Source organism: Bubalus kerabau, chromosome 3, assembly GCF_029407905.1.
Source record: "Bubalus kerabau isolate K-KA32 ecotype Philippines breed swamp buffalo chromosome 3, PCC_UOA_SB_1v2, whole genome shotgun sequence".
Lineage (NCBI taxonomy): Eukaryota > Metazoa > Chordata > Mammalia > Artiodactyla > Bovidae > Bubalus > Bubalus kerabau.
Window position 1 is genome coordinate 174,858,482 of NC_073626.1, and position 22,210 is coordinate 174,880,691.

General features: G+C 53.4%; 3 protein-coding genes across 6 annotated transcripts in view; 2 read left to right on the forward strand and 1 right to left on the reverse strand.

The window, feature by feature from the left end:
* Positions 1-22,210, forward strand: part of ZBTB8OS (zinc finger and BTB domain containing 8 opposite strand) — a 305,810-nt gene that overhangs the window by 73,472 nt on the left and 210,128 nt on the right. The gene's annotated exons all lie outside the window — the stretch shown is intronic.
* TMEM54 (transmembrane protein 54) lies at positions 6,306-12,737 on the forward strand. Of its 3 annotated transcripts, XM_055573807.1 has the most exons (6): positions 6,306-6,321; positions 8,566-8,759; positions 11,503-11,562; positions 11,715-11,903; positions 12,040-12,174; positions 12,614-12,737. In XM_055573807.1, exons 1-6 carry the CDS (start codon positions 6,306-6,308, stop codon positions 12,686-12,688), a joined length of 669 nt encoding a protein of 222 aa, XP_055429782.1. In that variant the 3' UTR covers positions 12,689-12,737. The 3 variants fall into 3 exon arrangements, with proteins under 3 accessions (XP_055429782.1, XP_055429783.1, XP_055429785.1); XM_055573808.1 differs by lacking the exon at positions 11,503-11,562; XM_055573810.1 differs by lacking the exon at positions 11,503-11,562 and having other exon boundaries at positions 11,814-11,903.
* On the reverse strand, positions 13,712-18,702 carry HPCA (hippocalcin). Of its 2 annotated transcripts, none has more exons than XM_055573811.1 (3): positions 18,543-18,702; positions 13,971-14,078; positions 13,712-13,844 (listed from the first exon to the last, which is right to left on the reverse strand). In XM_055573811.1, exons 1-3 carry the CDS (start codon positions 18,700-18,702, stop codon positions 13,747-13,749), a joined length of 366 nt encoding a protein of 121 aa, XP_055429786.1. In that variant the 3' UTR covers positions 13,712-13,746. The 2 variants fall into 2 exon arrangements, with proteins under 2 accessions (XP_055429786.1, XP_055429787.1); XM_055573812.1 differs by having other exon boundaries at positions 13,971-14,076; positions 18,325-18,702.

Sequence of the window (22,210 nt, forward strand, 5' to 3'; positions counted from 1 at the left end):
ACTATAGATTTTATCTGAATTCTTCTACTGTCCAATGATGATGAGTATCTTCATGTGCTTATTGGCCATCTGTATACCTTCTATTCAGGCTTCTCAGGTGGCTCAGTGGTAAAGAATCTGCCTGAAAATGCAGGATACACAGGTTCAATCCCTGGGTCAGAAAGATTCCCGGGAGGAGGAACAGGCAACCCACTCCTGTATTCTTGCCTGGAGAAACCCATGGACAGAGGAGCCTGGCGAGCTCCTCATGGGGTCACAAAGAGCTGGACACTAAGCACATTTACACACGCAAACCTTCATTAGAGAAATGTCTCTTTGAATCCCTTGCCTACATTTTGGTTGCCTGTTTTTACTGTTGAGTGGTTAATAGTTCTTTAGTATGTTAATAGTATGCTGGATGCTAGACACTTATCAGTCATATGCTTTGCAAATATTTCCTCTCAGTCAGTGGGTTGGCTTTCTTGATAATGTCCTTTGAAGTACGGAAGTTTTAAATTTTGATGAAGTCAAACTTCTCTATCTTTTCTTTGTGCTTTTGGTGTCATATCTAAGAAACCATTCTTAATCCGAGGTCACAAAGACTAATGCCTGAAGAGTTTTGTTGTTTTAGCACTGATCTTTAGGTCTTTGATTCATGGAGTTAACTTTTGCATGTGGTATAAGGTAAGAGACCAATTTTATTTGTACATGGGTACACAGTTGTCCCAGCTTTATTTGTTGAAAACACATTTTTGTCTACCTTGAATCATCTTGGTACCCTTGTTAAACATTAGCCAACCATGTGTATTTTTATTTCTGTTTTATTTTCGGGATCTTTATTCTTGGTCTCCCAATTCTATCCCATTGAATTATTATGCCTTCTGCCAGCACTACGTTGCTGATCACTCTAGCTTTACATAATAGTAAAATCTGAAATTGAAATATGTGATTCCTCCAATTTGTTTCCTTTTCAAGATATTTTGGCTTATTCTAGACTTCTGTATTTCCATATAAATTTTAGGATCAGCTTGTCAATATCTGCAAAAAAAAAAAAAAGGGGGGGGGGCAACTTTGATTTTGAGAGAGATTGCAGTGAATCTGTAGATCAGTTTGGAGAGAATTGCTATCCTAATAATATTAAGGCTTATAATCCATGAATGCGGGAAGTCTTTCCATTTATTTGTCTTAATTTCTTTTATGTTACTGATTTTAAGCAGAAGAGTGACATGATCAGGCTTCCCTGGTAGCTCAGTGGTAAAGAATCTGCCTGCCAATGCAGGAGACACGGGTTCGATCCCTGGTCAGGGAGGATCCCACATGCCGAGCAGCAACGAAGCCCGTTGCTCTAGAGCCTGGGAGCTGCAACCACTGAGCCCACGAGCTGCAGCTACTCAAGCCGCGCAAGTTAGAGCCCATGCTTCGAAACAGGTGAAGCCACTGCAGTGAGAAGCCCGCCCACCACAACTGGAGAGTGGCCCCCCGCTTGCTACAACTAGAGGAAAAAAGCCCAAACAGCAACAAAGACCCAGCACAGCCAAAAATAAAATAAATAAGTAAAATCTACCAAGAAAAAAAAAAAAACAGACTGGATCTTTCCAAATTCTAAAAAAAATAAGAAGAAGAGTGATATGATCTGATTTATACTTTAGGAAGATTACTCAGTAGTATGAAAAACCAGCTGGGGGGAAGAAATGCTGCATGAACGAGGACAGTAGTAGCAGAGACAAGGAGGAAGCACTAGTTACAGAAATATCTATGATGTAAACCGGCAGGACTTGACAATTGACTTATATAGAAAGAGAGGAAGGAGTAGAGAATGACTCCCAGGGTTTTGGCTTGCGTACATTGTGATGCCACTGACTGAAATGGAAAACACAAGAAGCAGTTTGGGGGGAAAGTTGGTACATGTTCAGCATGAGGTGACTGGACACCCAGGCGGAGAGGCAAAATCACTGGATATTTAAGTCTGATCCTCAAGGAAGCTCTCTAGTCTGGGAGAATCATTAAATAAAAGGGGAGCCATGAGACTGACTGAAATAACCAATGGGACCCATAGAGGAAGCAGAAAGGATACAAAAGAATACCAACATTTAAGAGTTGAGCTGATGACAAAAAGTCCAAAATGGAGACTGAGAAGGAATAACCAGAGGTAGGAGGAAATCCAGGAAGGAGGTGCGTAGCAAGAGTGTGGAGAGTAAGTTAGGGACTGAAATGTGGCTTCAGTGTGGTCGGCAGTCACTGGTGACCTAGATGAGGGCTCTTCCAGCGGAGGGCCGAATCGCACAGCTGTGGACTGGGGAGGAGATGGGAGTCGAGAAGATGGAAACAGCATGTAAAGATAATTCATTCCAGAAGTTTGGAGAGGAAGGGAGAGAAAGTTAAAAAGCAGTAGCTAGAAACGTAAAGGGAGCCAAGGGAACGTGTGTTTTTTTAGAATAGAAGAGACTTGGGTATGTTTATTGGCTGATAGGAAAGACTTGGCAGAAATGAAGAGGATGAGAGATGAAGTGTGGTCCATGTGGAGCTTGAGGAGTGACTGAGAGCAGGAATGAGGCGAGTGGATTCAGAACAGTGCTTTTCAAATTTTAACATGCATCCAAATCGTAAGTTTTACTTCTCCCTCTTCTCTCCATTTTCACAGCCACCATCCTGGTCCAAGTCCAAGTCTCCTATACCTCTCATTTCTCACCTGGCCAGCTGAGCTGGCCTTTAGATGCTCAACCTTGTGATGTAAGTTTGGTGTGAAGAGGCCAGGAGGGGGTTAACTGAACAGAAGAAAGCAGAATGGGCCAGTTGCCTCTGGGAGGTCAGAGTACAAGGCCATGGGAGTTAAAAGACAGATATACTGCAAGAGAGGCTTTTGTGGGATGCTCGAGGCTGGGATGTCAAAAGGGACCATTCAAAACCTGAACCCGGAGGGAATAACTGGGGTCATGATGAAGGTCAAGGGAGGGTATTAGAGGGTCCTTCACATGGATGAGCAGGACATGAGGAATGATTGCCAGATCTAGATCTGGAAACCCAAGTCCTTGATAGATAGAAGTTGGTGACACGGAGGGCAACAGACCAAGGCGATGAGAAGGGGTGGCAGAGGAGGGGTGGCAGGAGTCACAGAGAAGCAGAAAATTACATAGGCACTTAGGCAAACATCCTCCAAAATGTGAACCATGGTTATCTGTGGGGCAGAGAAGGTTATAAATAGCTCCAATTTTTTCTTTATACTTTCCTGTTTTTCCTCTAAGTATTCTACAATAAGCTTTTAAAAAAGTCTCCAGTGGTTAGGACTCCACACATCCAGTGTGGGGAGGGTGGGGTTGGGGGGTGCTGTTTCATCCCTGATTGGGGAATTAAGATCCCACACAAACTTGGGATGGTCTAAAAATAAAAGAATACATAAATAAAATAAATAAAAAGGTAAAAGCTGGAAAAAATACAAAGAATAACAAATCCCTCATTCACACCAGGGAGACTTGGGCATTGTAAACATGTCTAAGTCCCCTTCAACCACCTCCTCCTCTCAGACAAGCTTGATCACTTGGCTTTTTTGTTTCGTGTGTGTGTATATACACGCACAAAACTGAATATGGTAGGGGGTGTGTGTGATCGTTCTACTTACAGGCGTAACTGTTCTAATAATCAGGGAGGGAAAAGCCTTGCTAAGGTGAAGAGGACTCACTCAGGGACTGGAAGCCTGAACCCCTTCCCAGCTGAGCAGCCCTATGGGGAGGACCCAGAGTCCAATTTTGAGTGTACTAGGCCACACCTGGTTGTTAAACGCTCTAGGAAGAGAGAGGATTTCTATTTGTATTTCTCTGGCTAGGTTTCAACCCACTCTCATATCTCTCAAGTCATTTTATCCCTCAGAAATCTGAGAAGGCTATCACTATCTCCATTTGACAGATAGGAAAACTGAGGCTTAGAGAAGGACAGTGAGCTCCCAGAGTGTCATAGTGAGTTGGTGGAGCACAGGGGGCTAGTTCTCTAGTCTAGGCTTCTTCCCAGAACCCCAGAAACCTAGGCCAGTGTGCAGAAGGGTGGGGCACAGGCAGGGGACACTGGGCAACTCAGATGAATGGACTTTGGCCACTTGGCAATAAGGAAGAGAAGTGGTGATAACTTCAGGCGGCTAAGGCTGGGCCATGGCCAGGAAACTGGGTCAGAGGAGTAAAATGTGGGTGGTTCCCTCCTCAGAGGTCCCAGAGAGCAGGCCTACTCCCTGGAGTCTACGGCCTCTCGTCCCCCACCTCACTCAGAAGCAGCTTTCAGAGTTACATAGATCTAGATTCAAGTCTCAGTTCTACCATTGATATCTGCTGAATGCTATTTGAAAAGCCACTTTACCTTTCTAGGCCTCAATTTTCTCATCTGTAAAATGGAGTAATATTTAACTCTCAGTATTGTTCTAAGGTTAGAAAGAGAGAACTCTCTTTTATTCGTTTGTAAGCAATGACATTTAAAATGTCTGGGTCTCCAGCCTCATTCCAGACTGCCCCAAATGTGCTCAGTGTCAAGGGGACTGCCTGACACGGATAGGGAAGCCACATACATGCACACGAGTGAGCTCTGACATTGGCTTTGCAGTGACCACACGCACTCTCCAGGGCAGCCCCTGGGAGATGGACTTGGTCATCTGTAACTTGTGTGCCCCGCACGCAAGGCACAGGCATCAGTGGATAGCTGGTGTTAGATGCGTCAAGCCAGCTCCTGCCCTCAAGGCCACTGACCAGTGGGGTGCGGGGTGCAGACTGTGAGCTGATGCTGCCTGGAGACCACAAAAGTGCCTCCCAGAGGCCTGCCCGAGAGCCAAGAGCACAGGCAGGCAGCCACAGCCCCGCCACATTAGAGACTGTGAGCACAGAGACCCTCTACTCCACCACTTCCCCTGGACACTCTTGCTTGTGTCCATTTCTACATGTTGAGGATGAAACAAAGGAGGACTCAGGTCATGCTGGTACATTGAAGAGGCACAATAACCAGCAGCCAGGAATAGTACAGCTTCTATTATGTGCTCCTGCTAGCTCTGCACTTTGTCTGTAAACATACTCTGGAGGGTTTGCAAAGTGCTTTCTCATCCCTTTTTTGTACTTCACCACAACTCGGGGCTTCCCTGGTGGCTCCCATGGTAAAGAATCTGCCTGCAGTGCAGGAGACCCGAGTTTGGTCCCTGGGTAGGGAAGATCCCCTGAAGAAAGGAATGGCTACCCACTCCAGTACTCTTGCCTGGAAAATTCCATGGACAGAGGAGCCTGGCCGGCTGCACTCCATCAGGTCACAAAGAGTTGGACATTACTGAGCGACTTTCACTTCACTTTCACGACTTTCAGATCAGATCAGTCGCTCAGTCGTGTCCGACTCTTTGTGACCCTATGAATCGCAGCACGCCAGGCCTCCCTGTCCATCACCAACTCCCAGAGTTCACCCAGACTCATGTCCATAGAGTCAGTGATGCCATCCAGCCATCTCATCCTCTGTCGTCCCCTTCTCCTCTTGCCCCCAATCCCTCCCCGTCAGAGTCTTTTTCCAATGAGTCAACTCTTCCCATGAGGTGGCCAAAGTACTGGAGTTTCAGCTTTAGCATCATTCCTTCCAAAGAAATCCCAGGGCTGATCTCCTTAGGGGACAAGAATTATTATACCGGATTTTCTGAGAGAAGAGAACAGAGACCGGCTCCAACCACACCCCACAAGTAAAGTGGCTTGTTCAGTGTGGGGCACAGAAGGATCCTGGGCCGGGGCAGCAGGAAATGTGATTTACCTGCGGTCATGCAGCAGGTCGAGGTCAGTCCCCAATTCTCTAGGTAGCTCTCTTTCATCACTCACCGTGGCATTTCCCCACCCTATAGAAAGAAGTGGATTCTCAGCCTTCACCCAGGGGCTTTCCTGTCATGTGCCCACCCGTCAGGACAACCACGCACCAGGCCCCCATCTCACTCCCTAGCCTGGACGATCGCAGCTCCTCTGGGCCTCAGTTTCCATCTGTAATATGGGCATCCCTGGAATGGGGTGGGCTAGAGGAGTCGGTGGCCGGGAGCTGGCCGGCATCCGAGGCCGGCGCAGGTGGGTGGGGCCAGCGCTATGAATCAGCCGGGCGGGCTTTGGAGGGGTTGTCCAGCCGGTCGGACCGGCCCAGGATGTAAATGAGCCGCCGGGGCTCTCCCGGGGCCGGGTCGCCCGGGGAGTGACGGGAAGGGAGGCCGGCCGGGCGCCGGGAGCTCGGGGCTCCCGGTGGGAAGTGGGCGCGGCGCGGGCTCTGCAGGGCGCGCGGCGGCTGCGGCCCGGGATGGAGCCCCGCTGAAGCCGCCGCGGAGACGCGGCGCCGGAGCCAAGATGTGTCTGCGCCTGGGTGAGCGCCGGGGGTGGGGGTAGGGGTAGGGATCGGGGGGGGGGGGGGGGGGACACGGCCCGGGAGGCCCGACGCCGCCCCAAGTCCTCCCGCAGGGGCGGAGCACTGTAGTGGGCGCCCGAACCCCCGCGGTCCAGGCCACCTTCTCTGCGGGTCACTTTCTGCTCTGGGCCTCAGTTTCCCCTCACTGAGCTGGCGAGAGGCGGGCTGCTGGTATCTTCCTGAGGTGGAGCCGCACCTTGCCCGCTTGCACTTTCCTTTCTTGTGGAGGAGGGACCCCCCCCCCCCAGATGGGAGGAAAGCAGCGCCAGCTCCCCAGAAGCCAGAGTGGAGGGAGGGGTATCCAGAGCCCGGGAGTTCTGAGCCTGAGGCTGCCTGCCCTTGGCTCCCTTAGCCTCGCAAAGGGCTCCGGTTTCCCTACCCTCTGCTCCCCAGATCCATACAGAGGAGTGAGACAGACGGGTCCCCTCCCTTTACTCCCTGGACACAGTGATGCTGTTCGCAGTCACAGGACAGATCTGGGGAATCCCTACTCTCTAACGGAGAGAACTTTCGAGCCTCGGTTTCCTCATCTGTAAAGTGCTGAGGGTAGCACCCCCTCCTAGGACCTTCCTGAGCAGAAGGACCGCCCCAAGACTCTGTCCAGTGCTCCAAGCACAGCCCCATGCTGGCACTGTACCTCCGATTTGACCAAGTCTTGGTCCTGGGATGCTGTTGCTCATGAGACCAGTTGGTGTGTCTGGGTGGCCAGGGAGGTGGGTGGACCGGGTGAAGTGGGTCAGGCTCCTGGGACAAGACTGCCATGCCCCTTCTTGTTTGACCAGCACTTAACCTTCATGACGCCATCCAGTCCCACGGTGGCTGTCCCGCCCTTCGTCTGCCCTCTCCTTCTCCTAGATCTGGTATAGTTCCAGAGCATCCTGCAGGCTGCAGGGGTCTCAGAAACCGGCTAAGCCAACCCCTTCCCATTCTACCTCTGGGGAAAGAAACTGGGGCCCAGAAAGGAGAGAGGCTGGTGGGGATCATGAAGAGGGGCTGCGACTGAGTAGCTCCAGCCCTCCCTGCTCCCTGGGGGCCTCCTCTTGGCATAGGGCCCCCAAGAACATCCAATCTAGGTATTCCTTCCTTCCTACCCCACACTCCCTTTTTTTCTTTCTTTCTGCAAAACCCCCATATATGAAACATGACCCAATCCGCCTTTCTGCCACCAATGGGGACATCGAGGTCTGGAAATGGACTCAGAGGCTCCACAAGGAGCAGCTAAAGGAAGAAGAGGGGCTTGTTTAGTTCTAGGGGCCAGGCCAGTCTTTTGGTCTCACAGAGCTGGCTAGAGTGAAGGGGCTGGTGGGTCCAGGGGCCATCATATGCAGAGCCAGGCACCACAGGGCACATCCCAGCTATCTGGAACAGTTGCCAGGAGGACTCCCTGGTCCTGGGGGGTGTGCAGATGGGAGCTGAGCAGCCACCTGTGGACACTCAGATAGGATTTGCATACGACGTTCTTTTGACCCCAGCCTCCCTACCTTGCTGTGTCCCTGCCCAGTGCCCTTGCACCCAGGGTATGCCCTCCTTTCCCGTCTATCTTCTCATGGGGACCCTCTTTCCCCACTGGGAAACAAGGGTTATTCTTCCCATTTTGCAGATGGGGAAATGGAGATTCAGAAGCTTGAGTTTCTTGCCCTGAGTCTGTTCAGCAATTGTGAGCTGAGTCCCTACTATGTGCCAGGTCCTATCCACCAAACTGAGTCCTGCATAGTACCTGATCCCTGACCAGTGAACTGGGGGCTCCCTGGCGTTTAGACCAGCGATCATCAAGCTCTCTATGGTGCCTCAGGGCCTGGCATGGAACAGGCATTCAGTGAACACTGATGTAACAAATGTATGGATAAAAAAATCAGGGGATGCAAAGCTTAGAGGATTATGGGTCTAGAGCTAGAGACCTGGGTTCAAATCCTGACTGTGCCACTCATGACCCTGAACACTAACAAAGACTATTACCCCTTATTATTAAGTACTACCTGTATGCTTTTCCAACCTTAAAGATCCAAGGACTCCCATGAAAGTAACGTGAACCTCTTTCCCTGATAAGGAAACTGAGACTCAGAAAAGACAAGTTACTGGCCCCGAATCATCCAGAAATAGATTTAGAACCTAATGTCCATCACTCCTGCCAGGGCCTCAGTTTCCTCCTCTGCCCAGCGGAATGAGTCCCATCCATGGCCCTGATGTGGCTGTCCCTTCCAGGTGGCCTGAGCGTGGGTGACTTCCGGAAGGTACTGATGAAGACTGGGCTGGTGCTGGTCGTGCTGGGCCACGTGAGCTTCATTGCAGCCGCTCTCCTCCACGGCACCGTGCTGCGCTACGTGGCTGCCCCCAATGATGCTGTGGCTCTGCAGTACTGCGTGGTCGACATCCTTTCTGTCACTTCTGCCATCGTGGTATGGCCAGGCTGGGAGGATGACTGGCAGGAGGGGGCTGGCAGGGGCTGGCAGGGTCTTTGATGAGTCCCCACCCACAGCCTGGGGTGGGCAGGCAGAGAGCCCTGAACACTCACCCCTATTCCACCACTACCAACCAGACCAGTCACTCAAGCTCTCTTTGCCTTAGCTTCCTCATCTATAAAATGGGGATGGTAACACTGTCCATCTGAGAGGGTCCTGATGAGTATTGAAAGCGATCATCCACATAAAGTGCTGAGCACAGTGCCTGGTACATAGTTGGCACTCACTACTGTTAGCAAGGATTATTATTGCAATAGGGAAATAGTCAAGGCACTGTTGGACAGAGGGAAGGAGCATCAGCTCAGCTTGGGAGTATTCACAGAGGTGGAGGCCCCCGAGGTGGGTCTTGATGGATGAATAGGAATTCAAAGATGATATGCTACCATTACCATAACCCGGATAGGAAGCCTGCTGGGGCCAGCAGGTAGGAAAAGAAACTGGGATGGCATTTCAAGTATAGAGGATGGCAGATGCAAAGGTGTGGAGGTGGGAATGGATATGGTCTCCTCTGGAGACACTGAAAAAGCCAATTTGGCAGGAGCTTTAGCATTAAGCCTGCACTATCATAAAATGGGCTTCCCTGGTGGCTCAGACAGTAAATCTGCTTGCAGTGCAGGAGACCTGAGTTTGATCCCTGGATTGGGAAAATACCCTGATGAAGAGAATAGCTACCCACTCCTTCATAATGAAGTGAAAATGAAAGTGTTAGTCTCGCTCAGTAGTGGCCGACTCTTTGTGACCCTGCGGATTGTAGCCTGACAGGCCTTCTGTCCATGGGATTCTCCAGGCAAGCATTATGGAGTAGGTTGCCATTCCCTTCTCCAGGGGATCTTCCCGACCCAGGGATTGAACCCAGGTGTCCGAAACTGCAGACAGATTCTGCAGGCATAGCCATCAGGGAAGCCCCGGACTGTAATACGGGCTCAATAAACAGAAGCCATGGTTATGGCCGGATGTCAGTACCTGGTTGACGAATATAAGAATGAAGGGGTCTGGTATTCTCAAGTTCACAAAACCCTTTCCCAGCTGTCAGCAGCCTTTGGGGAACATTGTCACATCAGTGTCCGAGTTCCATCCCTGCCACCTCCTGGCTGAGGGACTTCTTTCTCCCTCTAAGCCTGCTCCCTCCCCTGCAAAATGACGCTTAGACAGCTTGCTGGCCCCAAGCCTTGGATAAGTGAGGATCAGAAACCCCAGCAAGTAGAGGAGCCTCTGTCAGTGGGATAGAGCTAGGCCGTGCAGATACGTGTAGTGTGTTGTTATTGTACTTTGTTCCTCTGACCAGCCTTGTGAGGAAGGCAGTGAGCCCAGGGTTGAAGGTCCACCAGAGATGGGCTCTGGGGTGGACCACTTCAGCTGTGCTCTTATTTCCTCAAGTAATCCCCACAGCTCCCTGCAACACGGGGCTGCTCTTATCCTCACTTTACAGATGAGGAAACTGAGACTCAGGGATTCACTCAACCTCCTGCTGATACAAAGAAGCCACCCTAGATGTGAAACAATGTGACCTACACCAAAGGCAGTGTAATTCTGACTGTCAAATGAGCTCATTCTGCTGAGCAGGCTTAGTTTGCCCAGAGAGTCTGAGGCACTTACTTGTGTCTGCACAGCAAATTATGGGCATTACTGGGCCCTCCAGAGTCTAAGCTGCCTCCTGTGGGTCCAGCCCAGGCCTGATAAAGTGAGGGGACTGAAGGAGGGAGTCTGGCTGAGTGGAACCCAAAAGATCCAGAAGGCAGCTGGTGGGCTTAATAGTGGAGCCGCCCCACCTATTGGGACCAGGGCTGTTTAGGGAGGCCTGCAGGAGGAAGAACCCAAGCAGGTGAAGAGGAGCCGGAAGGGTGTTCCTGAGAAGGCGCTGTGTAGCTGGCATCAAGGCCAGGCCCTGCGTGGGTGTCCACATCCAGGGTGATGAAGGAAGAGCCTGGCCCAGGGTGGAGTTGAGAAACTGATGGGACAGGGCCGGGTCACTGAGAGCCTGGGAGAGTTTAACATACTCTTGCTGCCACTGCTGCTGCTGAGTTGCTTCTGTCGTGTCTGACTCTTCGCGACCCCATGGACTGCGGCCCACCAGGCTCCTCCGTCCATAGGATTTTCCAGGCAAGAGTACTGGAGTGGGTTGCCATTGCCTTCTCCTAGGGATTTGGAATTCTACTCCATAAAGTGTCCTGCTGCTGCTGCGTCACTTCAGTCGTGTCCGACTCTAGTGACCCCATGGACTGCAGCCCACCAGGCTCCTCAGTCCATGGGATTCTCCAGGCAAAAGTACTAGTCTATTTTAAAGTAACAATGTTGTTTTTTTACTTCCTTGCCAGTCGAGTTACTTCGTTTCTTCCAAAACCTTTTCCACTCCAGGGAGACATGTCATGTATATCCTGTGACATGGCTCTATGACCCTTGAGATACAGAGGTTTGAGAAATATAGCTGTAGGCAGTGGGGAGTCAGGGAAGGTTGTAGGCAGGGGGTGACAGTGTTTTAGAAGCGTCACTTTGGGGCTGGACCATGAAGAGACAGCGCCCCTGAACAGATGGAGGAAGTGAGATCAAAGCTAAGCAGGGGGTAGGGGTTTGAAGGGCTAGAGTTGGCGATGATGGACTCTTTACTGGAGAGCGGCCGGCCCCCCTGCCCATTCTCCCCCAGGAGGGGAGGGGGCAGAGCTGACTTGAGTCTCCCCCACAGGTCATCACCTCAGGCATTGCAGTCATCGTGTTGTCACGCTACCTCCCCAGCATCCCCCTGGTACGTGCTGCCTCCTGGGACGGGTCTGCGGGGATTGGGACAGCAGCTACCGCCAAGGGTCTGGCCTGCTTGGAGGGCGTAACCCCACGGGGGCTAGAGCTGCCCAGGGGGCCAGGCCTGATGTCCACTGACCAGTGGTCTTCTCCATCTAGCGCTGGACAGTGTTTAGCTCGAGTGTGGCCTGTGCCCTTCTCTCTCTGACCTGTGCTCTCGGCCTCTTGGCTTCGATCGCCGTGACCTTTGCCACCCAGGGCCGGGCACTGCTGGCCGCCTGCACTTTTGGGGGCCCCGAACGCCTGGCATTGGCACCCAACTGTCCCTTCGACCCTACACGCATTTACGTAAGTGCTTAGGCCTGGGCTGGGGGAAGGGAGGGGGGCAACCAGGGGCTCATCAGAGGTGGGAAGGATTCTTGGAGTCCCGCCCTTCACTCCCCAACCCCAGGTGACCATCTCTGCCCCTTTCCCCGCCCCGCAGAGCTCCAGCCTGTGTCTCTGGGGCATCTCGTTACTGTTCTGCGTGGCAGAGAGTGTGTTTGCTGTCCGCAGCGCCCAGCTCGCCCACCAGGTGCTGGAACTGAGGCCCTGGTTGGGGAAAAGCAGCCATCGCATGGTAAGGCATGCTATCCAGCGCCCTCCCCCCACAGCCCTAAAAACTCCCCCATCTCCCCTGGGAGCCCCTGCTGGGGGGCTCAGGCTGATCTGCCCCCACCGCTCTGTAAAGGGCCCCCACCTTGAAAACTGGGGCAACAGTCTTCTCCCCCAGGACAAAAGGGAGAACACAGAGGCTCAGAGAACTCAGCTCTCCCAGGTAAGTCACACAGCTGACATTTGGCTCTCCTGAGCCCCAGGATGAGTCTTGAGCAGGGGGAGAGGTATCTGGACTGGAACTGGGCGCACTGCAGGCATATGGCCTCGCTCCTGCATAGTAGAGAGTAATGGTATCCTTTCACCCCAAAGATCCTCTCAGGCCTCCCCTCCTCCCACTTCCTGGATGTCCTGACATCCAAACCCAGCCCCAGCCGGCCTGGCAGCCTCTGGTGTCTCCACAGATGCAGGAGAGTCCAGAGCCTGTGGAGGACCCTGACCTGCCAAGCCGCGCTAGCTCCGGGCCCATGACTCTCTGACAGCTGATGCCTCATCCAGGCCCCGTGGCCACTGGGGCCCTGCAACCAAGTCCACACTGCGATCAGGCCAGTATTCCTGGAGCCAGCCAAGAGGGCTCAATGGCCACTCCAGGACCCGGGTGAGGTTTTCACCCCTCTCCTCCAGCCACCCAGCCCGCTGCACTGAAAGGAGACTTTATTCTGAAGTCATTAAAAAGAACAGAGATGCTCCACGTGGGCACATGCAGCAGGGGAGGGGTGCGGCCAGGGGGGTCTGTTCTTCTTTTCCATACAGGACGCTTTGGGGTTGGGGTGGGGGGTGTCCAATTGTGTCTGCCTGTCTGTCTGTAGGTCTGTGTGTGTATCTGAGAGATACAAAGAGGGGTCCGTGGGTCTGTGTTCATCAGAATGCAAAATGTAGGCGTAGGATCCTGGGCCTCACAGCCTGGGGGCCGGAAACAGGAGGTTTCCCTCTTGCATCAGGGCCTCCAGGCCAGCAAGGGCAGGAGCATGCAGGGTTAAGGCCCTCCTGCCAGGAAGGATGGCTCAAAGATGGTTTCTCCTCAAGCCTCTAGGCCTCTGGAATCCTTCTCTCCCCTCCAAATAAAAAGACAAACTCCTTACCTGGGTGTGATTCCCAGCTCCACCAAGGCTGAGATCTACAAGGGTGGGGGTGGAGGTGGGGGAGCCTGCCCCATAGTTGGGGGAGGGAAGTCTGGCCTCATGGCTTGGGGGCGGGGGATACAGGGGAGGGGAGAGTGGCTTAAGTCTTGATATCTAGGTAAGGGAAGGCTGACTCTGAGGGGCAGACCAGGCCAGAATCCTTGTCTCGATCATTGCGGAAGGCTGATATTGCCTCTTGGATGGATGGGGTGGTGGGGTGGGGCGAGGGTGCTAACCACTTGTTGGCTTGGGCCTGGGGGGACAGCAGGGTTCCATTCCCCATAGGCCCCCCCTCCCAGAGTGCAGACCCTGGGGGTGGCCATCTGCCCCCCAGCCTGGATAGACACAAGGGCGAGGAAGCTGAGAGCCGGGAGAGGGTCAGTGAAGGCAGGGAGGGGAAACCTGGCTCCTCTCGCTCAGAACTGGGAGGCGCTGCTGGGGTCGCACTGCAGCAGACGCACGATGGACGGGTCGCTTTTGGCCCCGCGGATGAACTCCTCCAGGGACAGCTTGCCTGCGGGGCGAGGCAGGGAGCAATGATGGGGGGGCGGGGAAGGCAACAGCAGCTAGGGGTGGCCGAGCAGACCTGCGGCATAGGAAGTGGGAGTGGTGCCCGCCGCGCCCGCCCCTGCCTCCTCACCGTCGTTGTTTGTGTCCATTTGGCGGAAGATTTTCTCGGTCCTCTTTTCCGGGGTCGACTCGTCCTCCGGCATCTTCATCACGGACGAAACCATCTTGTAAATGGCCTGGGGGGCGGGTGGGGAAGGCAGAGCGTGAGGGGAGCCTGCCTGAGCCCTCCACCCCCAACTATGTCCCAAAACGCCCGCAGGTGCGCTGACGATCACCGCTGCCAACGAGGTGAGGCGGAGAGGGACCGGCGGAGGCGTGGGGAGCTGGGGAGTTCTGGAAGGAGTGACCTGGAAGGCTTCCCGGAAGAGGGGGCTATTGGAGCGGTCGGTCCCTGACCAAGTTCCTCTGGAGCGTTCGGTGGGAAACGAATTGCTGGCAGAGGATTTTTCATGCACAAAGGCCTCGCAGAGGGCAGCTCTGAGTGGGCACTGGGGCTGGCTGAAAGCAGGGGGTCAGGAGAGATGTTGGAGGACATCGGGGCCCAGATGGCGAAGGGTCCGGGACTCCCAGCTAAGGTGTTTGTGCCAGACGCCGAAGGTTCCCAGTTAAGCACCGGGTTAGAAGAGCCGCTTCTCAGAAACTTCGGGGCTCCGGGTGGCCCGCCCTCGATGGTCGACAGGGAGCGCTGGGCAGGAGCGGGTGGCACTGGACTGCGATGCGACCGTGGCTGGCAGGGGGCGCAGGGCCGCCCTAGGGGCTGGAGGGCGGGAGGCGACTAGGTCCACAGGGGGCGGGGCATGTTATGCAAATAAAGGCACGGACCATCAGTCGAGGGCGGGGACAGCCTGGGCTGTGGCTGGGTGGAGGACCGCAGCCGCCAGGTACAGGAGCTACGGAGGCAACTCGAAGGAGGGGTTTTGCGCTAAAAGTACACAGAGCACGTAGGACTTGGCCTGTGGGCTAGGTCCCGCAGTCCCGGAGCTCAGGGACCCAGATTGGTCGCCTCAGTCTGCCAGCTTTTTGCTACTAACACCTCCTCCGAGAAGACTTCCTTCTTCTCCCAAACCATAAACTTCCCTAGCTTCAGATCCAGCTTTGGTCTCTGCAGTGGTCTCTTCCGGCCTCTCTCGGGTCTGTTCCCAGGGCCACCTCTGAAAACTCTTTCCAAACACAGATCTCCACTGCCACGTCCCCAGCCCAGGGCCGCCCCCTCGTTCCCGTGATACACAGGCCTCCCTCCAGGCCTGCCGTGCACCCAGCTCCTTCTGGATGCTGCCCCACGCTCCTTCTGCTGCCTCCCACTCCTCCTTGGGGCTCAGCTTACATGGCGCTTTCTTAGGGAGGCCTTCTCTGATGCATGCTGGGTCAGGGCCCATATGCTGCCCTAGCGCCTCCATTGGGGACCCCTCTCCAGAAGTACTTTTATTTCCTTGCCCCCAGCATACAGATAAGAAGAAAGTACCCAGACCTGCAGAATTTAGCAGGATGCCTGGCATCTGGCAGGGACTCCCCTGTTTAAAAGCCACTGGCACTTCCCACTGCCCTGTTACTAAGTCCAAACATTTGTCCCTTGGCATTCAAGGCACTTCACACTCTGGTCCCTGGTCTCCACCATCAGGCTTCCCCTAGTAGATGATTTTGCCATATCCAGATACCCCTCCACCTTTCAGGTTTTATAGCCTCTGCCTGGAACAATAATACTAGCTACCATTTACAGACACCCACTATGTGCAAGGTACTTTTACATACATTATTCTCACCCTTGCAATAGCCCTGAAAATCAGGTACTGAGATCCCCATTTTCCAGAAAAGAAATTGAGACTCAGAAAGTAAACTGATGGCAGAGACCAGATTAGAACCCTCTCCCTCTTAGTCATTGGATAGATGATTTTGGAGTGCTAACGACTCCTCAAAACAGGGTCTTTGAAGTAAGGTTGACCAGGAATAGCATCTTGGTTCCACTAATCACTTGCTCTATAGCCTTGGACAAGTATATAACCTCAGTTTCCTCATCTGTAAAACAGGGAGTAATCATATCTCCCTCATTTGTACCATCCAGAGTATTAAATGAGATAATGTACGTAGTTGGCTACAGTAAGTGGTCAGTAAACAGCAGCTTATACTATAATCATTACTCATTCACCACATCCTCAGGTCTTCCCTGCCCTTCACTTCCCTGGACTCTCAAATGTCACCTTTGTACCCCTGTCACTGAGCTGGTTAGTGTGACCTGCACAGTTGTCTCTCCCAGCAGAATGGGAGCTCTAAGAGACTGAGGCAAGATCTCTTCCCTTCTAGTATGCCCACCACCTGGCTCAGGGCTGGGTCCTGAGAAGGACTGAGTGAGTGACTTAGACAGTGACTGCTCCCCTGTGACTGGCCTTCTCCTGGGCTTCCTAATTAATTCTCTGGAATTACTGCTCACTCATTGTTTCACTGGAGCCAACTTGTAATTAATCAGTCACTAGGGTTTGCAGAGTTCTGTCTGCACTGGCTGTCTGGGTCCCCTGGGCTGCTGTAAAAAAAAAACCAGGGTCTGTCTAAATAGCACAGGCCAGTCTGGAAGGGATCCTGAGGATGTCCAGAGAATGGTGCTGGCTTGACCAATGCCCTGGGCTTGGAGCTTCCAGCAAGGCTGAGATTTACCAGTGTACACCAGTGCAACCACACTATGTGGTAAAACATGGACATTCATGTGGATTGGCTGGTATTGAGCTGCTGCCCAATCCCTGAGAGATTGTCCACCACCCTGGCTACCCCAACCCTTCCACCAGGACCCCGAGAACTCCCCACTATCCATCAACTAGTGAGTTATTGCCTGGCCCACGGAAGTTACAATCATTAAGGCTTTTCCCTAGTAATAGACATAGGGAAGACACCACATCCCAAGGTAGCCCATCCTATTCTAGCTGGAGAGAGCAGACCCAGAAGCCAAAGTCAAAAGTCCAATAGAGACTGGATGAGTTGGGAGTGGGGGCAGTCAGCAGTGCTGAGGGACCAGAAGGGAAGGCATTCAGAGAGACAGAAGGAAAAGGAACAAGAGCCTGTACAAAGTAGCACATTCTGAGGATGTTGGACAGGCCATTCCAGCTGGAGTGGAGAATGTGCAGAAGAGAAAACAACTGACAATTACTAATGTTTACCGAGAGCCAGATATCTGCCGGGCCCTCTGCTAGCTTTCCCATCTCGCTTTATACCCACAATAGCCTGGGGAGTAGGGGTTAACACCCTCACTTTACAGGTGAAGAAACAGAGGCTCAGGAAAAAAGTGAACAAGGAATTGACTAGGTAAAATAGAACCAGATCTCTGATGGACCTCAACGTACTGAGGGATGGGCACCCTAGAAGATTTTGACATAAAGCTAACATGCTATATACTTAAATTTGTATTAAGAAAGGACATTCCTAACAGGTCCTTAAGTCGCCCTGTGAGATATGCCTTGCCATCCCCATTTTACAGATGAGCTATGTAAGAGTTGAAGCCAACTCCAGAATTGGAAGTCAGACTCCTTTAAGGAGGCAGCTCTGAGTGTTGGCCAACTTGAACCTGACTCCACTTATATGCTGTGTGACGTTAGACAAGCCACTTCACCTCTCTGAGCCTCATGGGGTTGTTGTAAGGATGTACTGAGCTTATGGGTATAAGGATTTCACTCAGTACTAGGCTCTTAGTGGGCTCTCAATCAATTAGTTGGAAGATGGCTGGGGATCCAGATGGAATGTGGGCGACAGAGCCAGGTGGCCCATTCACAGTCTGTGTGATCTCAAGCAAATGTCTTTACCTCTCTGAGCATCTGTTTCCTCCTGAGTAAGTTGGGATCAATGAAACACAACTGGCCTGTACTCTGCAGAAATGTCAAGTCTTGAAAGACAAAGGAAGGCTGAGGAACTGTTACAGATTAAAGTGGCCTAAAGAGATGGGATGACTAAATGCAATGTGTGATCTTGGGGCAGAGGAAAAAAATGCTATAAAGAACATTATTGAGATAGCTGGCAGAATTCAATGTGGTCTGTAAGCTAGATAATAACATTGTTTCTATGTTAAACGTCCTGACTTTGATAATCATATTATGGGTTATATAAGAGAATGTCCTTGTTCTTAGGAAATCTATCCTGATGTATTCAGGGGTAGAGGGTCATGTTTAGAACAACAGAACATCTCACACATACACACACACACACATAATGATAAAGCAAATGTGATAAAAATGTGAATTGGTGAAGTTGGGTAAGGGGTACATGGAAGTTTTCTCAACTTTTCTTTAAATCAGAAATTACTTCGTATTAAAGACTTTTAAAAATAGGCTATAAGAAGAGCACCTGCCACTCTCCTACCCACAAGGACTGTCGGGAGGGTAAAGAGGGCTGGCGGGTGCAAGCTGCTGGGACCTGCACCTGGCATTCTGAGGGGTCCAGGGGCCCACCTGCACGATCTCCAGCATCTCCTCGCGGCTGATGTAGCCGTTGCCGTCCAAGTCGTACATGCTGAAGGCCCACATGAGCTTCTGCTCCAGGCGGCCCCGCGAGGTCACGCTCAGCGCGATGATGAACTCCCGGAAGTCGATGGTGCCGTCGCTGTTGGTGTCGAAGGTGCGGAAGACATGCTCCGCGAACTTGGAGGCGTCACCGTAAGGGAAGAAGTTGGCATAGATCTTCTTGAACTCGTCCACGTTGAGGATGCCGGTGGGGCAGTCCTTGAGGAAGCCCTTGTACCACTCCTGCAGCTCCAACTCGGAGAACTCTGTGTTCTCCCGCAGGTCCTGCAGCATTTCTGGCCGCAGCTTGCTGTTTTGCTTGCCCATGGCCACGAGCCAAGTCCCACCTGGGTCCCCCAGGGGGGTCAAAGGACAAAGAGGAGAAGTCAGGCCCTCCTGGCCCTTTGACAACACTCCAAGAAAGCCCCAAGCCACCCCAGGCTCTCCTTTGACCCAGTGAGAGACAGAGGAGCTGGCCCAAGATCGCACAGCCTGCCAAGCACCCTGCCACTTTGTCAGCCCCACACCATTTCCCCAGATCTTCTACTTCTGCAGGGAACAGCCCCAGTAAAGGGCTCACCTTTACTGAAGCCCTTCTCAGTGCCAGCTACCAAGCCTTCCCAGGAGAACACCACTTCACCCTCACACAAGTGAAGCCTAGCGATTAGCCCATTTTACAGATGAAAAGGTAGGCTCAAGGAAGTGAGGTGAGCTGGTTCAGGTCACACAGCCATGGAGACACAGTGCTAACTCCCAGAGTTTCCAGCCAGGTTCAAAAAGGCCCTCTGATCTTCCTCCCTCCGGCCCACTACCCACCTACGGCGTCATATACACCTGCTCACATAAAATACACCTGCAACCCAAACACTGACCTGTTCTCCCTCCCACACATGTGTGCTTGACAAGAGGCAGAACAAGATAGGTATTAGCCTGAGCTCCAGAGCCGGACCACGTGAGTTTGAATTCCAGCTCTGATTCTTACCACCTATGTGACCTTGAGCAAGTTCCTTAAACTCTGCCTTGTCTGTGAAGTGGGAGTAATAGTACCTACCTCATTATTGCTGTGAGGATTAAATTAGTTAATACATATGAAGAACTTAGATGCCTGCACATATAGTGCTACCTAAGTGTTAAATAAAAGAGATTTACAGGTATCCAGATGCCAACAGTAAACAAATGAATACATACTGATGTCTATTATGCCAAACAGCTCACCAAATCCACACACAGATTCCCCTGCCACTCACATGCCAGCACCCAGCACACACACACCCATGCCTCCACACACAGCAACATTCCCTCTCCTCCACAGCTCATACGTATTGACACAGCACCACATACACACAACTCCCATACCCTGTGCATCAAGACACACCAGCCCACGACCCCACATGTCTCATGAATGCATCATAAGCCAGCTCCCATGCTGACACCTCTCACATGGCCAGCTGCACGTGGGACCCTCAGACACCCTTGCCATCTTTTTTTACCCAGGGTGCCAGGTGCCAGGAGAGGGAGCTGCAACCCTTTTCAGACCTGTGAAGGTCCCCTCGTCCAGGGAGACCCCTAGCCATCAACCATCCCCCAACACTTAACCTTTCATCTAGTTCAGAAAGGCTCCCTCAGTGCAAGAGGTTAGACTGTGGAGGGCTAAGGGGAAGGTATTGGAGGGGAGGCAGCCAGGCAGTTCTGGGCAGGGATGCAGGGGTGTATGCAGGTGAATCTCGCCCCCCCCCCCCTTCAGCCTGGGGCTGTGAGATAGAGCAGGGGGGAGGGGGATTCCTTGTGTGTGCATGTGCACTTATGTATGAGCGTGTGTGAGTGCATGTGCTCATGCATGCATGTCTGCCCCTGGCTTCTGCATTGCATTTGTCTCCCTGCATGTTTCAATTCGTATCTGTGCATGTGCATATCTGTGCATGTGGCTAGGTGTGCACCATCACAGTGTGAGGAGGATGTGCCTGTGTGGCCATTTGGAGGACCTCTGTGTGTCCTAAGCAGTGTGTCACACGCATGTTTCTGTAAGTTGGTGGCCCTCTTTTCTAAATCAGCCTTTCCTGCCCCAGGCTGTGGACCCACTGAACAAGTGTGTGGGAGGACACTGAGGAAATGCCGGGGGCCAGGGCGGCCGAGTGTGTCCCTTGGTCCCCTCCTCAAGGTCCAAGGAACTGGGTCATCTGGGCGGGGGCAGAGAGATGCGCTGGGCAAGAGAGATCTTCCAGTGCCCCCCTCCTCCCTGCCACCCTCAGAGTTGCCCCCCTCCCAGTTGGAAGACTTGGAAACGAGGGTGGCAGAAGGTTCTGCGGTCTCCGCGAAGACCCCCAGTCTCCAAAATGGGAAGGACCTAAGCTGAGTCTAAGAAATCCGCCTCGGAGACCCTCTCCAAACCTCTCCCCAGTTCTCGCCCTGGCCCTCGCCTCAATCCTTTCAGCTCTGGGAGAGCGCCGGGCGCGTGGCCCCTCCTAGAGGGGGCGTCCCGAGACGGCCCAAACGCCGCTCCTAGGCTGGCCACTCGGCGGTCAGGACCCTGGAGAGCGCCACGCGTTTTCCTGGGGCAGCCCCACTCCCTGGGTCCCCGAAGGGAAAATACCTGGGAGGTCCGGGAGCGGCAGGATTTGGGAGTCCAGGACGTGGCCCCCCCCCCGCCTCTGGGGTGCCCCCTCCTCGCACCCTCTAGCCCCGGCCGAGCGGCCCCCACTCACCCAGCGACGCGGAGACACCGACTGCGCAGGGAAGGCGGCACTGCTGCGGCGCGCGGCGGCAGAGGCGGCCGGAGGGGCGGGCGGGGGGCGGGGGGCGGGCCTGCGAGGGAGACGCCCAGCAGCGTTCGCCCCGGGCCCCTCCCCTGGGGGGGGGGTCCCCGTTCCTCCCCTTTCCCTCCAGCCCTGAGAGCGCGGGCAGCATTGGTCTAGGCTCCGCCCCCGCCCTGCGGGGGAGAGGGAAGGGGGCGCCCTCTCGAGGCAGCACCCGGCCGGGGGACGAAGACAAGAGGTCTCCATCTCAGCATCTGGACTCAGGTAGCCTGAATAGGGTGAGGATTGCGGGGAATTGGGGTGGGGGGGCGGGCGGTCAGTGCCCAGAGACCCCTTTCTTAAGCCGAGAACAAGCCCCGACAGCCCCGCCCCTTGCTTCCCCTGTCCCTACCTGGCGTCCCTCCGAGGGCGGAATTCGGATCCTGGGCGGTTCGTTAGGCACTCTCCCTGCCCCTAATCCTCAACTCCAGAACTAACGGAGCTCTTCAGAGAAGGGGCAGCGCCCACTCCTCCAGTCTTTGAGGTCTGGGCCGGGGGGTGGAGTGGGGAGAGGGGGAGCAGACACACCCCCTACCTCACCTCTGCCTTAGAGAGCACCGCCCCCATTTCCTGCCTGCCACACCCGATCTCCTGCCCAGGACCCCATTCAGAATGAATCCCACCTCCTAACAACGACCTAAATTGCCCCTCCCATTTCCCCCCGACTCCAATCAAGAAATCCTCTCCCTCCCTCCCCAGCCAGTGCCTGCACTGGATTACAATAAGTGAAGGCTAGGAAGCATCTCCAGCCTGGGGAATTCTGAGGTGTGTAGGCCCCCTGCCTGAAGACAGGAAAGCCCCTTTCCAGAGCTTCAAAGCCCCTGTCAAAGCTTCTCCTGCCAAAACGATGGCTGCATCCTCCTTCCCCCAGCCTGGGCAACAGTCCAACATCTTGGGCTCAAATTTTGCTTTTTCAGTATTTCCGGGGAAGGGGTGGTGATCTTTATTGTCCCACTTCACAGATGAGAAAACTGAGGTTCACAGAGGTTAAATGATATTTTCAGTGTCTGACAGTGAACGAGTGGGCTTGGACTTGAATCCAT

What these genes read in the sequence shown, in the direction of transcription:
- TMEM54 (XM_055573807.1), top strand. An exon ending in CTGTCACTTCTGCCATCGTG is followed by an intron (nt 8,760 to 11,502) that starts GTATGGCCAGGC and finishes TCTCCCCCACAG; the next exon opens with GTCATCACCTCAGGCATTGC. An exon ending in ACCTCCCCAGCATCCCCCTG is followed by an intron (nt 11,563 to 11,714) that starts GTACGTGCTGCC and finishes TTCTCCATCTAG; the next exon opens with CGCTGGACAGTGTTTAGCTC.
- HPCA (XM_055573812.1), bottom strand. Translation starts at nt 18,702, where the DNA reads ATGGGCAAGCAAAACAGCAAGCTGCGGCCAGAAATGCTGCAGGACCTG. An exon ending in AGATGCTGGAGATCGTGCAG is followed by an intron (nt 14,077 to 18,324) that starts GTGGGCCCCTGG and finishes CCCGCCCCCCAG; the next exon opens with GCCATTTACAAGATGGTTTC. An exon ending in AATGGACACAAACAACGACG is followed by an intron (nt 13,845 to 13,970) that starts GTGAGGAGGCAG and finishes CTCGCCCCGCAG; the next exon opens with GCAAGCTGTCCCTGGAGGAG.